We start from the raw sequence: 26,407 nt of genomic DNA on the forward strand, positions 1-26,407 counted from the left end.
TGATGAGCACTGGAGACTACTTCAACAACCCAGAGAAATCCTTCATCTTCCCCTGTTCTCTACTGATCAAATGCCATCACTAGAAACCCTGGGAGAGCTATTTGAACCATTAAAACATCTATATTCTTGTTTGTGTTGCTTACCAGGGCCACAAGATTTCTTTGGCATAAAAAGCAATTCTGTTTTTGTTTTATCCATTTGAGCAATAAATCTTAATTTAAACCTTAGAGGCTGACAGGAATTGTTAAGCCTTGTGCCTCCTTTTCTCAGTTGTACAAATATTTATGGTTTTGAGTCAACACATAGTCTTAGAGGAGATTACTTTTGTCTGTTAAGTTTGGATCTTTTGAGCCTTTACAGGCTCAGGATGAGCCCCCGCTGGACCCGTTGCTTGTCAAGAGAGGAGGACTTGTGGGTGATGTGATGGTTGGAGCCTATCCTGGGCACAGTGATCACAAAGTGACAGAGTTTTCTATTCCCAGAAAAGTAAGGAAGCTGGTTCGCACAACTGCTACCTCGGACTTCCATCGGGCAGGCTTTGTTCTGTTTAGGAGTCTGGTTGACAGACTCCCTTGGGAGGCAGTCTTGAAGGGTGAAGGGGTCCAGGAAGGCTAGACATTCTTCAAAAATCAAATCTTAAAGGCTTAGGAGCAGTCTGTCTCCATGTGCTGAAAGACAAGCTGGCAGGAAGACCAGCCTGGCTGAACAGAGAGCTTCTGCTAGAACTCAGGAAAAAAGAGTTTATGAACTTGGAAGAAGCAGCAGGCAACTCAGAAGGACTATAAGGTTGTCACAGCATTATGCAGGGAGAAAATTAGAAGGGCCAAAGCCCAACTAGAACTTAATCTAGCTGCTACCATAAGAGACAATAATGTTCATAAATACATTAGCAACAAAAGGAGGACTAAAGAGAATCTCCATCCTTTATTGGGTGAGGGAAGAAACATAGTAACAAAGGATGAGCAAAAGGCTGAGGTACTAAACATGCTCCTTGTGTCAGTCTTTAACATTAAGACCAGTTGTGCTCCAGATACACAGCCCCCCTGTGCCAGAAGACAAGGACAGAGAGCCGAATGAAGGCCAAATTATCCAAGGGGAAACGGTTAGCGACCTGCTACACCACTGAGACACTCAGGTCTATGGGGCTGGATGAGATCTACCCAAGGGGTCTGAGAGAGCTAGCGGAGGTGCTTACCAAGCCAGTTTCAATCATTTATGAGCAGTTCCACCTAACTTGGGAGGTCACAGTTGACTGGAAATTGGCAAACATGACACCCATCTACAAGAAGGGCTGGATGGAGGATCCAGGGAATTACAGGCTTGTCAGTCTATCCTCAGTGTCAGGGAAGATTACAAAGCAGATCATCTTGAGTGCCATCATGTGGCACATAGAGGACAACCAGGCAATCAGGCCCAGTCAGTATGAGTTTATGAAAGGCAGGTCCTGCTTGATTAGCCTAGTCTCCTTCTGTGACAATGTGACCCACTTAATGGATATGGGAAAGGCTGTGGATGTAGTCTACCTGGACTTCAGTAAAGCCTTTGACACTTTGCTACAGCATTCTCCTGGAGAAACTGGCAGCTCATGGCTTGGACAGGCATACTCTTCACTGGGTAAATAACTGTCTGGATGGCCAGGCCTAAAGACCTGTGGTGAATGGAGTTAAATCCAGTTGGTAGCCGGTCACAAGTGGTGGTCCCCAGGGCTCAGTACAGGGGCCAGTTCCATTTAATCTCTTTATCAATTATCTGGATGAGGGACTGAGCACACCCTCAGTAAGTCTGCAGACAACACCAGTCTAGGTGTGAATGTTGATCTGCTGGAGGGTAGGAAGGCTCAGAAGGATCTGGACTGGCTGGTTCAATGGGCTGAGGCCAACTATATGAGGTTCAAGAAGGCCAAGTGCCAGGTCCTGCACCCCAGGCAGTGCTACAGGCTCAGGGAAGAGTGGCTGGGAAGCTACTTGGCTGAAAAGGATCTGGGGGTGTTGATTGACAGCTGGCTGAATATGAGCCAGCAGTGTGCCCAGGTGGCCAAAAAGGCCAACAGCATCCTGGAATTGTATCAAGAATAGTGTGGCCAGCAGGACTAGGGAAGTCATCAACCTCCTGTACTCAACACTGATGAGGCTGCACCTTGAATGCTCTGTTCAGTTTTGGGCCTCTCACTACAAGAGCAACATTGAGGTGCTGAAGAGAGATCAGAGAAGGGCAACAAAGCTGGTGGAGAGTCTGGAGCACAAGTCTGATGAGAAGCAGCTAAGGGAACTGGGGCTATTTAGCCTGGAGAAAAGACCTTATTGCTCTCTATAACTGTCTGAAAGAAGTTTGTAGTGAGGTGGGTGTCAGTCTCTTCTCCAAAGTGACAAGCAATAGAATGAGAAGAAATGGCCTCAAGTTGTACCAGATGAGGTTTAGATTGGATATTAGGAAAAATTTAATCACAGGAAACGTTGTCAATCATTAGAACAGGCTTCCCAGGGAAGCAGTTGAGTCACCATCCCTAGAGGTGTTCAAAAACTGCGTAGATGTGGCACTTGAAGACATGGTCTTGTTGTTGACTTGGCAGTGTTACGTTAAAGGTTGGACTCTATGATCTTAAGGGTCGTTTCTAACTTAAATAATTCTATGATAATGCACATAGGATCCAGGCACCAAACTGAGAATTTCCCCTCACAACCTAAGTGATACTCTGAAGGGCCACTTTATGAATGGAATAACTTCCACGCTGAGAACAAAAAAAAAAAAAAAACAACAAACCCTGACATATCCTATACTTGTACATGCCAGAGACTCTCTTTAGAGAAGCAAAAAAACCCCTATTCTTGACTCCTTGTGATTGGCAACAAATAAAACCAGAGCATGGGCAGGAAGCTGTGCTCCTCTTGGGCTATATCTGGAGATCATCTACCCAGGCTTGGTTCATTGTTTGACACTCCATAAAGGTGAACAAGAGTGCAAATCCTAGGTGTCTGAGCAAGCAGAAGAAAGGATTTTCAACCTGGGCAAGACAGAAAACCTTGACAGCATGAAGTTGCTAGAAATGAAGGAGAAAATAGTTCTTTTTGTTGTCAATTTTCTTTGGCATCTCAAAAGAAGAGCCTGGATGTTCCTGGCTACAGCTGTGGGAACCAGAAGATAAAAGGGGAAATATTCAGGAGCTGATGGACAGCTGAATTCCAGGCCCATAACTGACAAGCCTCTAGTTTTACTTCCATAGCTCAAGATATGTTATCTACTTAAAAAAACAGAATGGTAAAATCTTTTAAGAATGCTTGGTGCGTTAGTCTCTACTGCTAGTAAACACAGAAACAATTTGTAATTATTTTCAAGTTTACTTTAGAGCATTTTACAAAGCATATTTACCTGTTCAACCATGGTGGTGGACAACAGGGTGTGGAAAAAAAAAAAAAAAAAAAATCTGCTTTTTTTCCAACACCTTTTCAAACTGTGTGTTCCACTCTGTTCCAAGCAGGATATCTAGCAGCAGCTATGAGACTCAATTGCAAGAGGATCATAAATAGACTAGAGGAATTTGTACTAAAATATTTATTATTTTGCCAATTTTATATACATTAGCTAATGTAATCATTAGTCCCCCTCCTCAGGAATTTGTGTTGCGAAGCTTTTTGCAATTGTTTCTTTTAATAGTACTATAATGCATTTGCCAATCCACACTTTTAAGAATTCTTACAAACTCTTATTTCTCATATGTATTAGCACTAAGATTTGACTAAAGAGGTTATTTCCCCACATGTTTTCTGAGAAGTATTTTTGGATTAGGAGGTCATGCCGTGATCCTTTCAAATTTTTACAAAAAGGATCAGAATATCTCAATTTCAACTACTAAGTAGCTTTACACAAAGTACCTTCAGTAGTTACATGGTTAAGCATAAATCCAGAGTAGGCTCTCTGCATAATACTTCTTTTAATTTTAAAATAGACTGGAGGAAAAACAATCAAGCTCCCAAATCCACAATTTTGTGTCCTCTCCTACTCTGTACAGCCAGTCCTTAAGATTCCTTTAATTCTCAGAATAAGTAGTTCACTGTTTTGTGTCCAGCCCAGAAATTATCCTACAGGAAAAAGGAGGGTCACGCAGCCCTTTCTGTTTACCACTAGCAGCTTTTTTACATCCATTCTCTAATCAAGGAGAGACTGAGCCTGCATAAGATATGCACATGAACATCTAGTACCAAACATTCACATGTCTCGTAGCACTAAGTATAAGCTTTAAAAGTGTCATGAAAAGAGCTTGACTGTTTTTTTTCCTGATTAGTGAGAAGTTTTCAGTAACCTGTTGTTATATCATTGGAAAAAAATTACTGCAGGAAAAAGTACCAAAAACATCAGTTGGGAAGAAGACAGAAATAATACCTCAGAGAAGTCAAATAGCATGGAAGAAGCAACCAAGAAAAAAATTTCACTAATCAAAAAGCTTTCCATATTTTCTGGAGGACGACCGAGCAGTTAGTTTTCCAAAATAATCCATGGTGTTTTTCTATAAGTGAGGTAAACTGGGGTATAATACTTCAAAATTCACATTCCAGTATGACAAAACAGATGTCAAAACCAACACTTTCATCACCAGTCCAATTTTTTGATTTTCCCTTTTATTTGAAAAGCTACTTAGCCAATGCCTATTTGCAATGGTATACCTACTTCTAAGCAAACATCTACTATGCCATTTTGTGGTCAGCACAGCTAGTTGTTTTTAACTACACTGAGTATAAATCCTACCGAATTTTCAAAATTGTAATCAAATATTTTGCAGCATTCAGAGTGAAGCCATCACTGTATTTAACACTCATGACAAACTGTGCCAAGTTTTCTTATTTCCAGAAAGTTTCAAAATCTTGAAGTTGTCGTAAAATCTGGTATAAATAGTACACAACAAATCTGCTTCATACATTTAAACAAATGAATACATTTTAACCGTTACTGAACTAGTGTTACCAAAATAAAAAGTAAAACCACTGAAGTTAAGTTCTATAGTGACATTTAAACCCATGCTAGATTTAGACCACTTTAGTTACCCTGGACACTACCATTATTTGGAGACATAGAAACAAAATGATATAAATTCAAGAAGTTCAAGAAATATTTTTAAGTCAGTGTAAAATCATGAATAATCATATCTCACACCAAAAGTAGCCATTCACAAAAGAGCCACACAAAAGGGCAGATTTTCATTCTGGGTCACCAAGTTACACTGATGCTGTAAGTATATTGAGAAATCTTGATTTTTCTTTTCCTCTGACTTCCATAAACCAAAAAGATAGTCTTTCTTCATTTACACTGAATTAACAGCTTTTCCTGATATGGTTGTACTCATTGCTAAAAGAAAAGATTCAAGAAACAAGCAGCAGGTTATGGAATAGAAAGAGGGGATGGGAGAATGACCTAAAACATTATAATGAGTATGACTGCTTTGCCAAAGAAACATGTTGTTGCAATGCAGAGGACAAGTGATCTTTACAAGTTAAAGGGGTTTTGGAAAATGAAAGCTTTTATACATAAGAGGAAAATGATAACACTGGGATACAAAACAAGAATATAGATGGTGTGATTAGTAAATACTAAGTAATAGAAAGCAGTTTCAGAATCCAGTGAAATAACAGAAAATTCATAATGCATTTACAATATATTCATGCAAAATTATCTACAACACATCTGTCAAATGTATACTTTCAAATTCTATGCAAAAATAGATTATTAAATCATTACTACAGTAAAATAGAAACATCACTGATGGCAAAAACAACAGAAATCAAGCACATTTCATTTGCCTGTCCACAGCAATAGCACTTTTGTCAGAAACACCAGAAACTGTCTGGAGTTATGCACAAAAGCAGGCGCTGTTAGGGCCATGGACAAAGGCAAATGACTGCAAAGCAAGAGGACTCAACTTCAATTTAACTGTCCTGTAAGGTACATGCTAATTAGCTGCAAAGCTATGAAATCCTAGCTAGCATGTTAAGTCTGCTACATGACAGTATAATTTGACTTCTTAAAGGATTATGCAAATTACAACTCATCATTCCATTACACGTCTGAAAAAAAGTGACAGCTAATTTATACATAACACACCTTTCAAATCCCTAAGATGTGAAGCACCTGTGCAATACATTTTGCCTAGATTTTCTAGTGTATACATTCTTGTTTATTGCACTGTACAGAAACATATCTAAGAGATTTAGTAAAGTCATAGGGGGTTTCATTTGCTTTTTAGCTTTTAGAGCACAATCCCAAAGAATTAAACAACATATTTCTGTCCCTGCTCTAGAGGTTTTGCACACAAGTAGAAGTGTACGGTTTCAACACGTGTAATTTCTGAATAGCGGGAGAGCACGAGCACTAAATGCACGAGCTAGAGGCAAGACTCACACAGATTTCAACATACTTCTGGTAGGTAGATTCACAGTAGATTCCGTCATATCGGTAGATTTTCCTACATTCTGATTGGTTGGGCAGAGGATGCTGGACAGTTATTCTGTAGAGGCATCAAAAACAGATAGACATGACTAGAGGTTCTCTACAGGTAACTGTAATGCAGGACAAATCAGTATGTTGAAATTGATTTGTTTTATTTTAAAATTAAACACCTTTCTGATCTCTTTACATCAACTGCCTTGTGCACATAACATCCAGAATTTTCACTTTTCAAAATTTGCACTGAGAGTAAACTAAACTTCAGTTCTCCACAAGAACAGTATTTTTTTCCCCATCAAATAAAAGTGGAAGCGGTAAAGAATTTAATGAACCAAATTGATAGTTCACATAGTTTGTGCATATACAATAGTGCCTATAAAATTGATTATTTATTGTTTACTGTTGCAATCCTTCCACAGGCAGAACATCCATTTACATCAGTTGGGAGTTTGTCCAGACAAAGACCAAATAACCCTCCAATTTAAAACGTCAACAGCGATTCTCACATTTGCACAGAATGAGGATGTTGTGGCATTATAAGGACTGTGATTGAAGGCGCTCAGCACCATCTGAATAATGCCATATGTTCTCAGATCAACTGAAAGAAAATGAAAGTGATTGGCAGCAATCAGGAGGTGCGCAGCATCTTGTAAAATCAGGCCCTAAAAGATTTGTCAATCATTCTATTATTCATCCCTCCCCAACTCCCTGTTAGTAGAAAATATAATTTGGCTATAAAAATTCAATGTTGTTTTTAAAATATACTTCGGAATTGCACACAAAACAGTACCCACCAATTTTCTTAACCCCCACCCCCCGCCTTCTCTGGAATAAAAACACATTTGACATGCTTTTGTATCTTTCACAAATTAATATATTTTTGCTTTTAATATAATGGTAGTACACTAGAGTAAGTACAAATTATTTGAGAAATTTTAGATTTTTCAAATGTAGAATTTTAGGTTGTGAATTTTTTAAAAATAAATATTCTTCTCCATATAGTATTTTGTTATTACTTTTTTTTTTTTTTACATTATAACATCTATATAGCTCTAAGCTAGTCTTGTGTTTTAAAAATCACATATTTGTGTCAACAGTAATTTAAGAGTGGAGATTTGAGAAAAAAAAAATAGTATCAGTATCAAGCAACAAGCTTTACAAGAAATGGAAAGTTATGTACTGTGGAAACTGAGGGCTTTCCTCCTAGACTGCACCTACACAGAATGGCAAGCACACACATCTTCATGTCTCAACAACCGTGGTCCCTTGCTCATTTAAACTGGAAAAAAACTGGTCTGAGCATCCGCCTCAGTGCTGGTTTTGGCCCATGGGAACCCACATGCAGGAGGGAGGAGACAGGTACCTCATGATGGCAGGACCAAACACCCCCAAGTCCTGGGATACTCCTGAATTCACTGATTAAGGCATTGCCAGAGAGACTTAATTTATTGTGATATCCAGTGCCTTTAAGTTAGATGCCTAAGCACCATATAGTGTATGACGAGAGCCAAGTATGTTAAAATAGGATTTGCAACACAAGTACTACCTGCGGGGTAGATAGTACTCTGCTCTGCACTGGTGCGGCCTCACCTGGAGCACTGTGTGCAGTTCTGGGCACCACAGGATAAAAAAAAAAAGATATTAAAGCTACTAGATAGTGCCCAGAAGACAGCCATGAATCTGGTAAAGGGTTTGGAGAGGAAGCTGTATGAGGAGCAGCTGAAGTCACTGAGTTTGTTGAGCCTGGAGAAGTGGAGACTGAAGGGAGACCTCATTGTCACTCCAGCTTCCTCACAAGGGGAGGAGGAGGGGCAGGCACTGATCTCTTCTCTCTGGTGACCAATGACAGAACCTGATGGAATGACAGGAAGATGTGCCAGGGGAGGTTTAGGTTGGGCATTAGGAAAAGGTTCTTCACCTAGGGGGTGGTAGAGTGCTGGAACAGGCTCCCCAGTAAGATAGTCATGGCTGCAAGCCTGACAATATTCAGGAAGAGAGTGGACAATAATGCCTTCAGACACATGGTGTGAACTGTGGAGCTGTCCTATGCAGGGGCAGGAGTTGGACTAGATGATTCTTGTGGGTCTCTTCCAACTCAGGACATTCTATGACTCTAGGGAACCACGCAAGTTATGAAAAAAAAAGAAAAAAGTCCATAACAAGAGAGTTTCTTCTGTGTTGTTTGTGCCCAGGATACACATATGCTTCAGTCTGGATCACCCAGAAATGCCCATGCCAAAGCAAATTCAAGTCTCAAAATCTTCAGTGCACTGTCCCATTGGCTGACCCACACTTCTTTGACACCCTCCTGGCCTCCCACTTCCTGCTCCTTGAAACAAGACTAGAAGAGATGCCAGGTTTTACATGGCTTCAGAAAAGACATGAGAACTAGGCTCTCCATACCTCTCAGCCAGAGGAGATTCAAACATACATGCCCCACAGCTCCAAAGATTACCACAGGCTCCTTGATAACCACTGTTCTAAAGTAAGCACATGTTAACTCTTCCTGTTAAAACAAGGATACTTTAAAAAAAAAAAACAAACAAAAAAAAAAAAAACAGTACTCATTGGATGAAAGGGAGCCAGTGAGAGCATGTTATATTAAGAGTCATTCAAAAATGCATAAGCAGTCCTTGTAAAAACTATCAGAATCCTTCCCAGATGAGTGCCCTCATCACAGGGCTTCAGAATTATGCTCTCTCTTCCACTAGTTCTCTGGCCAAATGAACCTTTAATAGTAATACTGATTATTGCTATTACTTGAGTAGTTAAACAAGTGGAGCAGAATATGGCTTAGTCCAGAAAACCTTTAATCTGAAACAGTCACGGCATTCTGCTGGGAAGTAGAAGACATGGGTTTGAACAGCCTTGTGATGAAATAGGTCCTAAATAAGTATGCACTGCACCAAGGTAGTGCAGCATACCAGCCAGCTGGCATTTGATTGTTTGGGGTTTTTTTGGTCTTTTTTCAAATGGGTGACAGACAAACTGAAACACAGGAAGTTCCATCTGAACATCAGGAAACACTTTTTTGCTGCAAGGGTGACAGAGCACAGGCATGGGTCACTCAGAGAGGCTGCAGAGTCTCCACACATGGAGACAGTCAGCCTGCTTGGACAGCCCGCTCCAGGTAACCCAGCTTCTCCAACTCAGCAGGGTTTTAGACAAAAGATCCCTTCCAACCTCAACCGTCCTGTGATTTAAGCCCAGATCAGAGCTCTGGACTGTGAATCATAATTTTACATTACAGCAAGCCAGAACTGGGTGCCACAGCCAAAGACAGGGAAGACGCTTAAATATAGAACTGTTTGTTTGTCTGGGTTTTTTTTTTGGAGGGTGGGGAGCATGTGGGGTGTTTTTTGTTTTGTTTTTAAGCTAAGCAATATATGAGGCTCTATAAACAAGATAGCAGCTGCTGTTGATCATAGTCTGAGGGAAATAAATCTTCCTTTGCACTGTATAGGGCTGAATTCCACTTAGGGGCCAAGACCCTATGGTCTTTTTTGGACCCAATCCTTACTCAAAGCTTACTAACAATTTTGTTTAAAGAGTTATTTTACTCTCCTCCATCCCCACTCTGCTGCAACAGAAACAATGTTAAAAAAAATAAATCATGCTCCAAAACACTGAGACAAATAAGACATCAGTGTAAATCTCTTAGAATCCCACTGACTTCATAAAGATTGTATAGTATCTAAATTAACAGAGAATGGGGCCTATCATGCTTAACCTGAACACCAAACAGTCCTGAGACACCGTGGAATACATATCAAAGTCCACACCAGGTTTTTAACTATGTAGCTATCACCTAGAGCAATTCTTTGAGGGGGGGGGGGGGGGGGGTGGAAAGTCACATTTTCTTGTATGACATTTGGTTTTTATTGTTAAGGATCATTTTAGCATGGTAAGTACATTTCCATAAATGGACTTTTGTGCTGAATAAAGACTATGTTTATATTTAACATATTTAGAAGCTGCCTAACACCATCACACCCATTTGCCCTCTGTCCCATGCACTTTAGCTGTCATTTAATAGATTTACATTTACAATTAATTATCATCTGATAACTATGAGGCTGTGGGTCAGAAACAGGTCAGAAATTAAGACCACCTCACAGAACAGCTTATTCAGCATTCCTTACCAAAAAAAAAAAAAAAAAAAATAAAATCAAAAAAACAAAACAAAACCCCAAAACAAATAAAACCAAGCACACAAACAAAAACACAAAAACCAAACCCACCACAAACCAAACCTGCGTAGAACAAACCACACATAAAATCCCAGCATCAAACCCACAAAACACTAAAACAAGTAGTAAAAATTAATGGCTAGGATTAAAAAAAAAGTTTACCAAGACAACCACTCTTGTTTTTTTGGGGTTTTGTTGTTTGTTTTTTGGTTCTGTTGGGTTTTTTTTCACCGAAAACGAAAATTTTAGACAATCCTCACCTAATTAATTTTGCTAACTTGTTTTTAGCACATTATGTCAGCAGATAGAGTATACCTCTCAGGTTCCACATACAAAATTGATTTAGCTCAAGATAAAACTGTATATTGGCTATTTACTCTGGGTACTGTATATTCTTGTTCTATTTTATGCTTTCAAATTGATTTCTTATATTTTTCTCTGTATTAAAAATTAGAGCACTGAAGAGTATTTGAGTCTGATCAATTTGCAGTGGTTAGTTCACTCCAATTTTAGCTGGGTTTTGACTGGTTTGAGAAACAAATACACCTACTCTCATATAAGCTTTTAGACAGTGTAAAAGTTGCCACTTCACGACAATAAAAGCAAAATGAGTTTCAGGTTATAACTAACTCTGTAGTACAAAAGGTTATTTTCCAAAGCAGCTAGAAACAAAGTGCCTGCAAACACTGCATGAAACATGATATTTCGCTCCAATTTTCATATCACCTATTGCTTGGTGTGTGTGCTATAAAATGATGATGATGATGGGTGCACTCTCACACCTGACCTTGGTCTTTAGAGGTTGCATACCTTCCCTAAAAAGTTCAAGAGCATCACCTCACATGTGAAAGGATTTTAAGATGCTGTGTTTGCACATCAGACAGCTCATCTTCCTATCTTTATGTGTCACTAAGCTCTAGATGGATTCATCATACAACTTGAGGTGGAACTTAAGTGCATTTACATACATGTGGAACGTGTAAGCTATGACTAATTTTAACTCACAGGCAGAATTTAAATAATTAGTTACAAGAAGTCAAACTAAGGGAAAAAAGGAGGAAAGAGATGGTTAGAGGCAGAGTAGTAAATTGTTCCATTTTTGCAGGTAATCTAAATGCAAACTAGAAGCAACTTATCATGAGAATGGATTTTCCACCATCTGGTCAAATAACAGGGGATTTGTCTAGTGGCAAGCAAAGAATGGAATGATGTGAGAAAGATTAGCGGGCAAGTCCTACAGTTGGCTAAAATGTATTTTGTGCAAACAAGAACAGATGACGCCTTAACAATTACACCTGTCAAAAACTCAAGAAAGCAATCCATCTCTGAACAGCCCAGTTGAAAACAGGCTAGTTCATAACAAAATGAATTTTTTTAAACAATTGCCAGCCATAACAGTTTGATGCATGACAAGCTTAGGAAGTCGCATTCCACGTACAACTGAAACCTTAACTAACTGGACCCTGCTTTTCTCTGATAAGTAAGATATTGAACTATTTAGAAAAAATCTTAAGTGAAGCAATGCAAATATAATAGCTAACAATCTTGGAAAGCAAGAAAATTCGGAGTTAAGGCTGACATAGGAAGTACTAGAATTATAGTCTCTACCTCTATGTGAATTGGTACAAAAATGCTCTTAGAAAAATCTCCTTTTTTGTGGGAACCAAAAATACCAGACAGTACCTGGACCGGCATGTCTTGCACAGAATCAGGAAAGTTCATAGAATTGCAGTTATTCCTGGATATAGATATGAAGCCTTAAAATTACTACCTTATATACATCCTGCCAGGAGTAAGAATTCTAACTAATAATGGTTTTTTTCTGTAAAGATCTAATTACTTTCTTCCGAAAATATATAATCTCAAGGTGCAAGAATATTTTACACCAATTCCCAGGTGACTTTCTTTAAAAATAACTCTGATTATATATGTGCCTAATATTTTGGCATCCACACTTAACATTTACTAATACTTTTGTTTTAAAACAGGTCATAGCTCCCTACAGAAGATGGAGATTACAGCTCATATACCTATTCAGAGTGGATGGCAAAATAAGACTGTCCCAGCACTATTTTTTTTTTCCAATTGTTTGGTCTCTGGCTTTCAAATATTCAAGCAGAACTTATTACTTCATTAAGCAAGGTAACAAGGGGACTTCATGACACAGTTTATAGAAAGTCATGGAAAGACAATCAAGAAAATAAGTTTTTGTCCATTTAACTCCATAGTCTTCAAAGAATGACAGTGAAGTTATTTAAGGTCAGTTGGGTACATGAGAAGAGTATATCTCAAGGGCATCCAAGAACTACAGACATACATTCTTCTCACTGGTATTAGCCATTTAACTTTCAGCAGAAGTCCATACACCTGCTAAAACCAGGATTTCAATTTTGGAAAAAAATGTTTTGAAAGAGATTAGCTTTTTGGTCCCATATCTCCACCCTCTTTACCACAGATGCATGTTCAAAGGCAGAAGTCCAATGCATAGTCCTGATTTCTCATTGTGACTGAAAATTCTGAAGTTTGGCAACATTTGCATTTAGAAGATGTTACAAACCAGACTACTCCTCTTTTTCCTTTTATATATACAATGCATATCACCATGACCTTAAACAACAATTTTTGTAGCAGCTTTACTCCTCTTCAAAAGGATGATTGTCCCCTTTCTCTCAAGGGCAATCAAACATCCAGGCTTCTCTTCTTTTTTTTTTTTTTTTTTTTTTTTTTTTTTTTTTTACGTTGTGTTGGTTGCCTTTCCCTTGCCCCTGACTCAATGTATTGCTGTCAGTAGCCTCTAGCAAGGCAAGTCAGAGATGAGCTCGAGGGGCTGCTTTCTTCTTCCTCTTCAAAGCGCATGGAGATAATCCGGGGTGGTTATTCATCTACTTTGAATTTTCTCTCTTGTAAGACAGACAAAGAATAGCATTTTGCCACTTTTCATATTTGGGTGGCCGGAAGGACAGCTATGAAGCAAATGACACTCAGCATTATGTGCATGCTGTTGGTCCAAGACAAAGCTAGGTCTCTGGCTCCCTGTTGTCCCAGCAACACGGACAACAGAGGAAGCCATCCCGTGTTGTAACTGCAGACTTCAAGGACAGGAGTTAGCCCATTGTTCTTACTCCATGTGGCAATCTGCAAGTTCTGCTGGGTTCTTGAGCATTCTTGGGGAGACTTGGTAGGCTGTAGCAAATAACTTCATTTTCCTACCTCATTTTGGGTGCATAACTGTGGTAATGTTCAAATCTGGTGCTTACAGTTAAATCTGATCATTTAATTTCGAGACTGACATATTTTTCCCATGTAATAACTGAAAATAAGCCAAAAATTGTGCAAGATCTACATTTCTATTCTTTAACTTTACTCCTACCTTCTAAAAATTGCCAGATAATTCTTGGAAGAGCTCAAGGTGCTATGTTTAACCCTGTGATTCTTACACACCAATGATTTCATCTTCCTTTCCACACCTGCACAGATCAACATAACTTTTCAAGCTTGTAGTAGTAACACAGGCTTGGTGTGGGAAGCATTTTCTGTGTAGGAAAGTTCTTACATTCAGGGATTCACCTCCTAATCAGTAAAAGTAGCATGAATTAGAGCTTCCACCCTCAGAACTGAGAAATTGTGCTGAATAGCTTATCTCCTCTGCAAATATCAGCACAGTACCATTGCTTCCAGAGGACAAGGGTTGTCTGGATTTTTTTTTTCCATTGAGAACATAGGGACAAAGCGTACGATGGCTCAGATTCAGACAGCCACAGACATCAGTTTTCAGAGACGGTCACTGGGAAACATAAGACTTGGGCATCAAACAAGTTTTGTGAATCTCTGGGTAAAGGTCTCTAATTGCTGTGAGGTTTTTTCGTTTTTGTGAACATGAACTTATTTTGTTAGCCTTTTCTATTTTGCAAGTATATAAACTTCAAAATTTTAAAGAAAATCAAATTTCTACCTCATAGCCAAAACTTAAATGACACCAGCCATGGAAACAGAAGAGATTATGGAAACTCAGATACTTAAAATTTCCAAAATAAAACTTCTCAATGCAAAGAAGACACAGAACTCTGGCCAGTTTTTCCCCTATATTACTTCAGCTTTCCATGTATCCCTATACCCTTTCTCCTCCCCTTCTTATTTCTCTCCATTTTGTCTGTAGACAACTTTAGAGTGAGGTCTTACCACTTATTTTTTAAGCTACACACACAAGTAATTTTAAGATAGTACCATATTCATAGTTTTTTGGGTTTTTTTTAAATTAAGTATTTTAAATCTAAAACATAGGATCTGGTACCAGATTCCTTCCCACCATGTGACAGAAGCTTGAAATATAACAAGCTAAAGAGAAACGTACACAATTCTTCTGCTGATTTGACAAATATTGAGAGACAAGGGGAGGAAAATCTACCTGGGCCTTCTGCCTGACACTTACGGTATCTCTGACATCCCTTGAAGAAAGGAAGAGGCCAAAACAGTCAGGCCACCACTAAAATGACCACTCATTTTTATCTGTAGTTGGTACACCAGTCAGGAGAAAAAAAATACTTGAATGTGTTTTCTGTACCATCAGATTTCCAAGCAGCATGCAGAAGGGTTACAATATACTCTAAAACAGCATTAGGTCAAGCTTTGAGGAACATCAGTGTAGGCAGAAAAGAACAGGCAACAGCTCAGACCCTTGTTTTCAGAAATGTGTCTTTTATGGTCCATACCTGTGTTTAGCTGGAGCCTAAACCAGAGAGTCCTATATACATATCCCAAATACTTACTGCAGTGTGCAATGGGATACCTGAACAGAAAACTAGTAAGAGTCTGGCTGATTTGCATGTACGAGTCCCCTCTCATCATAAAATAGAGGGTTTATTTGGGGTTGGCCTCTGCTGAGGAAACTCCTTCCAGCAAACTTGACAGTAATCTCATGGAGCCAGAAGGACTTAAAGCCATTTCCAGGGCATCAAACTACTACATAAACTAACCTGTATATCTAGTCTGTCTGGTTTTTGTTTGTTTGTTTGTTTTGCTTCCCCCCACTGCACTGATATTATAAAAGCAGCACAGACTACAACAATTATTCATTTGATTATACTACTTGGGTCTGATGTTTTGCTGCGTTTCATAAGCACATAAAGTATGAACAGCTTTGAAAAAAACACCTGTTGTGCAGTTAAGATTATTACAGAAGTCCATCCAGTTAGTAGTTGGCTCATATCTACCTTAACATACATAGTTTTGTCACAAAAACAAACAACCCCCCCCCAATGCTTTTCTGTAATTTGGTGTTGTTTACATGGAGACCATCAGGGATCTCTGTCTAGGACACAATATACACAAAACTCTTGGACAGTTAATTCTTACATAGGAATCTAACTTCATACGGATTAAATGGGAAGCTTAGCACCTGCTTAAAAGTCAAGCAGTTAAATAGTTTTGTAAGTCTTGTCCTAGGTCCTTTAGAACTAAAAACTTCTGCAGCTGAGAAAGACTGTGAGGCAAAGCCCAAGGTCACAGAGCAGGTCAGTATCAGACAGAAGTGAAGTGAGATCTTGAATTCCCAAACCTCAGTCCATCCCCTGCTGAAATGGTGAATGTCCTCAATACTTCAAATGTCAAATCCTTTCTGAATCTTTCTACATTTTTTATATGAAGGATGCAGAGGGCAATGAAATTCAATAATTAATCATACAGCATAGGGATGGAGACTGAGCACATTTTTGTATTCTCAGATGGTCAACTTTTAATTTTACATTACATCCACATGCATCTCTCATTATAAGCATACTAAATGGCAGCATTTGGTGCATAACTGTTAGTATTTTGTATGACACTCAACTCTGATCTTATTTCTCTCGACACTCGCCCAATCTCTTCAGCCTCTTCACATTAAACACAAATATTTTTTGTTGTTTCAGACTGGCTCTATTCTTGCTATATCTTTCTCACAGTGATCAGAACTGAACACATTATTCAACTGATGTCATACCATCGATCTATATACCATAACACATTTGCTGTACTGCTCACACTATAGTATCATTACATGCATTTTCAATACCATCTTCTACTCTATACGTCAATATAGCTAAACATTTTCTTTGCTTTTATGTTTAGTGTTGCACACTAAAGCAGAGATTTTCACTAAACTGCCCACAGTGACATCCAGGAATTATTTCCTCTAGGTTATAGTTAATTTAAAACAGCGTAATGTGTATGAGTAGTTCAGGTTGTCTTTTTCCAATGTGCACTAAGTTTCATCTGTCAGCAATGAATCAGCTGCCATTATGCTGCCTGTTTGCTCAGTGAGGTGCCTCAGAAGTCCCTCACAGTTTCTTCTAATCTCTACAAACCTAAGCAGAAGTGAGCTTCTTCCATATCTTATTCCCTTTTAAAAAAGCTCATAAAAGTATTAAATTTTCCTCAAAAAGATTCTAGTGGGGGACATTTTCAGAAATTTTTGACAGTCAGAAATATCACACCATCTTTTCCTCATTCTGATTAATATGTCATAACTAATTTCTAATAGATTAGAAAGGCACCATTTTCAAGCATAAGAGTCATCCTTGTTTCTTTTATACATTTAAGTCCTAAGATTTTTTTTAATTTTCAAATAAAATGTGAACATGTTATTATAAAGTGGACAAAATAATGCTTTTAAGTTAGTTATATCACTACTGAGATAAGCAAAGTATTTTTTAAATGTTTGGACCCTCAATTTTGCCATTGTTAGAGCAGAGAATAGAACCAGTAACAGAACTAGACCTGTAGGGCTAGATGCAAACTTCAGTCCATAATCTAAGAGGCCTGAATTGGACTGTAGGGTTTCATACCCTCACATGAGAGGAAAAAAAAACATGGCTGCTGATGCTATAAGACTTGCCCCCACAGGCTGAAAGTCCATGTTCTCAGTGCCCCAGTACATACACTATTTTTTGCTGGTGGATTCATGTAGTTACTGCTCATCCATTTCCACTGACAGGATCTCCTAGGACAGCAAAATGCAGGAAACTCTTACACAGAGCTCTGCAGAACACAGGGACAGACTACACATCAGTGCTAAAGTTTTTCAAACCCCTCAGAATAGGGGATAGGATTTGTCCACTTTAACAGGTTTATGTCTCAATTTTTTTTCTGTTTCAAAAAAAAATAATAATAATTTGCCTGTGAAACTTATGTGAGCTTCATGCTGTCACTTTGATGTTTTCTGTTTCAGGAACAAAAAGTAAACAGGTAGAATTCATAAATAGTATCCTGACACATGTATTCTATTCATTATAACAATTAAATTTACAGAGGTAGGGAATTTGCTCCTGAGAATTAGCTTCCTGAAGTTTGACTTGGGCTGAAGCCAAAACATTTCAGGTTTAGTACTCAGGAGTATTATTTAGAAGATAAATTGCTTTATATCAGATTTTGGGAAAGGTAGAATTAGCATTAAGTCTTGTTGCACAGCAATTCATTGGAGGGAACATACACCATATTACTTGCTCATATTCACAGTAATAATAAAACAACCTCTGGCTAAGGGAATTGAACTTTAATAAAATATTTGGAAAATGCTGTTTGGGAGTATTCCATGAAATAAAAAAAAAAATGTGAGAAATACTCTCCACTTTATTTTTAGGTTAGCGTGCTATTGTCTGCTTCAAAACTATTTTGATCACTATATAGTCTTATAAATCTCTCACCATTAAAACTGGTTATTTCTATGAATGGGAGACCCCTATTATTTATCTTGAACTTCTGAGTGACAAGAAGAGTTCTTGAACTACTGTGTGGCAATTTTTCACAAAACACACTCACAGAAAGATTATATTCAAACTAGGACTGTGTTTACAGAGAAACAACAGCAGCAGCAACATGGAAATATGAGCTACTTATTTTCCCTCTGCTTACTTGAAGCCTAAGTTTCTGCAGACGCCGAACCTGTGTCTGTAGCACTACATGTGCAGAACTGTGCATGCACACCAGCCACACACACATCCCCAAACGGGAACTGACTCCTAAGTCACAAAAATTCTCCCTCCTGTTTTGCAAGTGCAATTTCCATTATGTGTAAGTAAGTACAATTTTTATTAAACACTGTATCAACTTGTGTTTGTTTGCAGATAAGTCAATGTGGATATTATTCCTCGAAAATACAGTATTGCACACATACCTTTCTTTAATATTGGCTTGAGCTGAAAATATTGCATTATGTACTTCATCCATGTTTAGAGTACAACATGTTTTAAATTACTTTTAAAAATAAACAACTAGCAAAGATGAGTCTAAAATTACAGAAAATAAGCCCGGAGTTGTGCAGCAAAACATAGATGTCATCTAGCGGTCAAAAAGGATGATGTTGATGTTAAAGAATAAATGGTTCTCAGTAACTAGTGCTTAAACTTCTCATTGCCTCTTGCTGACTTGGACCTATTTTGACAGGCTTTTTTTTTTTTATGTACACCTCTTCATGAACAATGAGTGAAAACCAGAAATCTAAATGTATTAATGGAGAGAAAACAGCTGGGGCATGGAAAGCCTCAAAGAACAACTCAGTAAAACTTTATTTTGTAAGAAAACTTCATTTTTAAGAAGCATTAATGTGCTTAGAAGGGTTCACAGCAACATCGCCTGTCTATTTGATTTTTGATTCCTGGTTATCTGATTCTTATAAGCCCATTTAGTTTTGGTTTTTGTTTTTTTTTTTTTTTAAGAACATTCTTAAAACAGTCTGATTTTTTTGTTGTTGTTTCGTTGTGGCATGTTGTTTCTTTTAATTTTCTTTTTATTTTAATATTGCTACCGGACAGTGATACTGCATCAGTAACTATGTCTAGAGCGCCTATATTACAATGATATTATTATATTTTGGAAACGCAGCAAGTTTTACACACCTTAAGTTCTCCAAATCAAGGTGACAGTAATGTTAAAACTCTAACACTATAGAGATGACTGGAAAATGTTCCAAACAGATATCATTTAACAAACGGATATTATTTCTGTAACATATTATTTAGTCTGACACCAGTAATTCACAACCAATCTTATGGTTCTTCGAATCATACAGACACCATCATTATACATCTCTCTCTTCCCAGATTCTGGTGATATAAGAAATCTAAGCTAGTAACAGCCAGAATGAATACATGAAGAAGCAATAAAAGAATTAAAATGTTTCATAAATAAGTGAAATCCAGACAGTAAATTTACCATTACAAGGTTTAGCATTGCTTAGTAAACTACAGTATGTTGAAAGCTGATTTTTACTTCAAACATGATTCCAAAATTGCTACAGTCACATTTTTGTTTTGGGGACAAGAATGGCAGAGACATTTCATAAGAGAAACCCATGGATATCCAATTTCCTACCACAAAATTTTGGAAAAATGAATGCTTATCCGGCAGTTCATGCAGCTTCTTGATTTCAAAGCCAGTAAAGGCTATTAAAGTAATCTAGCTAACAGCACAATAGACTTCTTGGTGCAAGCATAAATGCCCATTATATCTTCAATTCGCCTTTGCTTCCACAGTAATCCTCTGGTAAATCATGCCCAAAAAAAAAAAAAGAAAAAAAAAAAGATAAACCTTCAAAAATGCTGATATTTCCTGAATCACTATTAGTTAGTAATCAGGAATGTAGTATGTGTTTTCCTCTCTGATTTGATTTTTTCCTTTTAACCAAAGGATTTGAGTTTGCTTACTTTTGTGACAGCTTTAAAACATCTTAGTCCAAGAAAGAGTCCCCTTCTTTGGAATGTATGTATCGTCTAATGTTTTTTCTTTGAAAATTCAAATGTTAGGAAAAAAAAAAAGTACATATTAGCTAGTGATAAAGTCAAAGAAAAATGTGTTTCCACTTAAAAATAGCATGAATAGTCTTCTGAAGTATTTGCTACATTTCTCTTCTTCCATAACAACAAACTTTATCAGATACATTTAAGAACAGAACTCCTGTGTCTTCTCAGTAAGGAATTATTCTGGCTGCATACATACCGTACATGCTATTGAAAATGTTTAATAATAGAAGACCATGCACTTTCATGTAATTCATAATTAGGAGATGACTACAGCTGCATTATTTAAAATCAAGCTTTTGTTATCAGCACCGGTTTTAGACAGAGGCTGAGAATCATTTGTGAGCTGTGGCAGACCCAGACTGTTCAAAGCAATTGCTGTTCAGCATGAAAGCTGCAATGGAGGTCACAGAACAGGTCAGGAGGAAAGATAGTGTATCGATTTCACACCAGGAATAGAGGCGAAGCAAGGGCCCACTGTTGCTGCATGTGATGTATTTCACTTCAGTTTAAGGCACATTTCATTCCAATTCAAGAGGGGTGGGGAGCAAAGGGCGAGCGGATTTCACACTGAATCATGATGAATTCTGGACTCGTGTATTCCAGTAAATATCTCCTTCCTGACATTAAGTATTTCTATAGCAGAGTGAATACAATGGAAATTAGACTGCAACCAGATAGCAGAAGAGTACTCAAAAAAAAAAAAAAACAACCGACACACACACCAAACCTGTCTAAGATTACGTTTATTGACTCTCTGCTTACTATATACAAATGCTACCTCAAAGCCAGAAAACTGTTATAGATGAAGTCTGATGAAACTGCACTTTGTTCCAATATTCACGCTGAGATAACTATACAGAATACTGTAATCTTTTATTAAAATGTAGTTAAGCCACATAAATCCAAGCCAAAAGTCTTCAAAAACTAAAGGACAGAAAGTCTGCTCACATGAACCTCCCAGCTCCGCACAAAGGCAAGCTCAGTGCAGAGAAAATGCAGCTCCTAACAAAAATATTTTTAATACAGTCTAATAAACATACAAAAAGGTGGTGCACAGCTATACATTGTTTAATTTTATTTTCAAACTGATATTCCAAATAACCAAAGGATATTAGCGTCTATCCCTAAATGTTTTGTAGAACAGCATTGATGATTCTTCATATTTTTCCACCTAGTAGCAGCGGCCAGCTTATTTTTTTTCCAAATTTTAAAAATAAATAAATAAATAAATACATCAGTTCTGATGAGTAAAGCATTAAACATAACTAGAGGAATGTTTTTCAAGTTACTTGGATAACAGGCTGTCCTTGTTCACTTCCCTCCCCCGCCCCGCAACACCAGGAAACTGAATTTCCAGTACTTTTGCCCAATATGTTGTAAAAGTGTCAACTCCCAAAACTGCTAAGATTGCATACAGGGTAATGGTAAAATGGTAAGACCTGTAAGAATAAAATGCTCCTTCCCTCTCCTGATGTTACTTTGCATAATTTGTTCTCTGAACAACTGCTGTTCTTTTGAAATGCTCTGACTCTGCTATTCTGCTGGTGACAATATTTTACAACTTTTCTAGATCTTTATACTCGCTCCATAACACCAGAAAAATAGCCAGACACTAACATATTTCAGAACAAAAGAGGACTGTATTTGAGACTGCACAGAGATTTCCTATTAAATTATTTATATTAGTTCACTTCCACGTCATTATTTCTTTTCAACTGTTCTAAGGCATCAACGTCAACTTCTTGAACCCTCTCATGAAAGCTTTGCTGTCATCAGGGTCTATTTCAGCATCCTTAATTCTGCATACGGAATCAGTTACCCAGCAAGTTTCCAATCACAAAGGGCCAGATGCTCCTCTCTGCTACATGCTGGAGCTGGGCAGACGGGCCTCTCACTAAGACAGAAGAGGGCAAAAGGTGGCCGTGCAGTGTGTGTGTGTGTGTGTGTGTGTGTGTGTGTGTTTCTACTACTGGCTTGCCACAAACAGCTGAGACTGCTGTGCACAAAGAGAAAAAAAAAATTCAAACAGTGGCTACAGTTAACAAACTGAAGTGATGGCAGAGATCAGGTTGTCCATGCAGAGTGAACCACAAGATAACGTCATTAACTTGCACTGCAAAATTCCACCATAGTTACTACTTCTGAATAATTTTTCAACTTCCAAAACGCTGTGCTGTAAATGTATAGAAATCTTGCATAGCCTTGAGTGAGGCTTCAATGGGTTAGCACCTGCTGGCTACGGACAAAGTCAAAACCCACTAATGCTATTTGATCTACAGACTCCTGCTGACACCATGCATCTTATGATTCATATCTCCTCTGATATGCAAGAGTATAGCTAAACTGTCCATGATGGCTTCTCAGAAACATCCCAAAGCATGGTGGTGCTTGGGATTGCTACCTCAAGACCGTGAACTGTAGAGTAGCTGCAAACTCAACTCCATGAGCAAAACCCAAGAGCACAGACATTTCCCTAGCCTCACGGTGCTAGTATCCATAGCTACCTCTTCCTACTAAACAAGGATAACATGAGCATCTGTCACTGGATTCCCATTAATACTGGTAGCCAAAAGAAAGTTATTTTTCCATTTACAGTTGGACAGAACATTGCTATTTTTAATGGACAAGGACCTTAGCAAGAGAATAAATAATTAAGACATCAGTAGACTAAGCTATTTTAACATGCAGTTTTGAAAACAGAGCCTGCAAGCCACCCATATGGAACAGACTGTAAATCCCAAATAGTTAAACAAAACCAAAACACAGTAATTCAACATAGTCCACAGTGATTGCCTATCATATGCCAGCCCTAAATTCAATTCCAAGTTTAATTGGGAGTCCAGCAACCTCAGCAGCATGGGTCCCCACTGTTTTATACACTCTCACCCCCACCCCCGCCACACACACCAGCAGCTACTTACCTGAGACACAACAGCCAGCATACAGGGAAAGCATAGAGCTGCAGGACTTGCTTTCATCAGAGCCTGAGCTGAGCCCAAGGCTTGCACACACCTCAGAAAGGTTCCTGCCATCCACTGCTGAGGCAACGAGTGGCAGGAGCACCAGTCACACCATAAACTGAAATGGTCACTGTGGCAATGGGCTAGAGAAGCAGGAACCTCTTGCATTCCCCAGAATTTCTAGATCCAGTATTTCTCAGTGCTAGGACAAAGTTCTACCAGTCCCTCAAAGTCCTCCATCACCCCATTAACTGACATGACCTGTGCTTTCCGCCCCCCCCCCCCCCCCCAAAAAAAACAAACAAAAAACATGAATAAAGATTTAAAGACATTTGAAATCCAAGTATAGATTTCTCTTTGAGAGTATGAGGGATGGGAATGAGAACAAAAAAGGATAGGCAAAGGGGTTTGGGTTAAGTTCAATTAGCAGTAAAGCATGCTCTGGAAAGGAGTGTGCATAAAATACAGGCCTCAGGGAATAATGGTGGTAAATAGACAAATTAAACTTCAAGAGTCTTTCTAACCTCTTGTATATATAATTTTTTTAATATATATTTACCAGTGTTAAAGGATCAGCCTTAGACCCTTGCAATGGAAATGATAAATGATCATATTGCTTGTGTGTTAATTAATACTAACCCCTCTCTGGAAAATGGAGGAAAAAAAAAAAAAGTCAAGAAAAAAAAACACCCCCCACACACTGAAAAATAATGCAAGAAAAAACAAACAAAAAACCCACACACACCACAAAATCAAAAACAAACACACACATACACTGAAAACAAACAAGAAAAGCTCAAGCCTTTGTAGACACCATACACGTGCTTCTAAGCAAAGCGAGCCTGGCAGGTGAGCATGTTCCAAGTAAACTCCACTGCCGTTTACTTTCTATACAGAAACAACAACCTGAAAAAAATGAAACTCAATCAAGTGCAAAGCATTAAATTGCATCTTCTACTTGTAATATGCTTTTATCAAAACATTCAACCACTTCAGCAACAATCTCGTCCAAACTACAATATTTGGAGTAAATGGTGTGAATAGAAACTTTCAGTTCTACACTAGACATTTTCACAGATTGACCTAAAACACAGTAAGTGTCTGCACAGGTGACTTAATCCCTAGAGGAGAAGTAAACTTGCTAGAAGCATTCCTTTACGACACCACTTGCAACTTGCTTGGGCTTTGTGTGGTGGAGGTTTTCTGGGCCCAACAGATCTCAATTATACCAAAACCCAACAGATCTCAATCATACAGAACTATAAGAACTGTGTTTTTTGAAAATGAAAGAATTCTCTCCCTGCTGTGATTAATACGAAAGGAACAAATACGCTTCCCTAAAAACATAAACAAACATATTTGCGAAATGTCCACAAATGTTTCTTTCACATGAACCACTTGTCCAAGTGAGAAAATCTCCAAAGAGATTTTTCAGCTTTATTGGGGTCTGTTTTTTTCCACTACCCTCCCAACCAGCATCCCATATTAAATCATAAAAAGATTGTTAATAAGTCAGTGCTAAGCTGATTGAAAAAAAAAGTAAAACACCACAACACACACACAACAAAAAACCCACCACACCCATCAAAAAAACCCCTCAGATTCATACATAAGGAGCTCAAGTCCTGAAGAGAACTGTGTGGCCCGACAGTTCGTACTTTTTGTGGAGGATTACTAAGGATTATATGTAATTAGCCATAATTGCAAATTATTTTTCTCAGCTTAAAAAAGGAAGACAACCGATATGGATTCTTTCTGGTTTCTAATAACATTTTGTTCCCTGAATCTTAACAGTAATTTCTAATTTTGCACTAAGAAAAACAATTATGAACAAATTTCTGGGATTTCCACTGAGTACAAGTAGCGAGGCTCAGTTCAGAACCAATATCAGAACAACCAATTGCAAAGACAATACTGCGCTTGCTGTCTGCTTAATGACTCAAAATGAACTGGTTTTCTGTTAGAGCAAAACACTCATGGATTTGATGTTTCAGGAAAAGACTAAGATAATGAATATTTTCAGTATTGTCATTTATTGAAATGATAGAGGGTACTATTAGTCCTTCCATTTCTGAGGGAATGAACACTCTAGCACTGTGTGATTTAAGGATGAGAAGGTTGAGAACAATGGGTTTGAAAATATATTTTAGGTCTCCTACTTTTAGAAGAGGCATTTAAAAACAAAATGCCTTTTTGGATGCTGGGGCACAAGGAAAAAACTGAAACGCAAGTAACACACTTTTAATGCAATATTATAGAAAACAATGCTGGTTTAAAGAAAAAAGCAGCATATCTTTCACATTTTATGTCCTAAGTAGGTTTAAGTACTGCCTATTACTTGTCAAGAATTCAATAGCAAATAGAAACTTCCCAGGTTGACATGCTGGGGCAGAGGAAGGTCATTCTTTAAAGCATTTGCTCCCTTGAGAGGAAAACCTGGAAGGATGCTGTTTGAGCAATTTATACCAGGCACAGCAAGTCATTAGATGCCTGTGCTGCAGCTCTGCCATGATCCTGATTCCACAGCCAGATGTGGTTACCACGGTGGGACCAGTTCTGAAAGCCTGTAACTCAAAGGAGCACGGAGGTGTGCATTTTCTTCTCAATGTGCTAAGCAGTTACGGGCACTGCAAATATTCCATGGAACAGCGAGAGAGCAGAAGAGAAAAGAAGCACTAGGCAGACAAACATCATGGACTGTTGTTTGAAGAAGTAAATTTTCACTTTTGGAGGGGGAAACATGATTGTGGAGGGCAAAAAAAAAAAAAAAAAAATCAGTTTGCAGGTAGGAAAACATTCTTTCTGGTTAGTGTTTTGAAAAGAATTTTCTTCCCGATTCAGTTTGACTTCAAAACAAAAATCAAACAATGAGTAACCCCACAGCATGTGATTAAACACCATACTGCTCATTTTATCTTTAAAAATTTTGCTAGATCAAAGATATTCCCATTTTAAATAGCCAAAACAATACAATTCCTGAACTGTACTTTGTAAAGACTTAAAAACTTAGCAGTTTCTGAAAATCCAGCCATCCAGGAAGAATATATGAGCT

The 26,407-nt window shown here is 38.1% G+C and overlaps 1 protein-coding gene across 6 annotated transcripts in view; it reads right to left on the reverse strand.

The window, feature by feature from the left end:
- Positions 1 to 26,407, reverse strand: part of NPAS3 (neuronal PAS domain protein 3) — a gene marked incomplete at its 3' end in the record, with an annotated part of 606,741 nt that overhangs the window by 519,302 nt on the left and 61,032 nt on the right. The window contains exon 2 of one of the 6 annotated variants that reach the window (XM_080345060.1): positions 6,404 to 6,493. The exons of the other annotated variants lie outside the window; for them this stretch is intronic. Within the exon in view, the coding sequence (XP_080201186.1) occupies positions 6,404 to 6,493 (90 nt within the window). The remainder of the gene's footprint in view (positions 1 to 6,403; positions 6,494 to 26,407) is intronic. 6 annotated transcript variants of the gene reach the window in all.

The sequence above is a fragment of the Nesoenas mayeri genome, assembly GCF_963082525.1.
Source record: "Nesoenas mayeri genome assembly, chromosome: 5".
Classification (NCBI taxonomy): Eukaryota; Metazoa; Chordata; class Aves; order Columbiformes; family Columbidae; genus Nesoenas; species Nesoenas mayeri.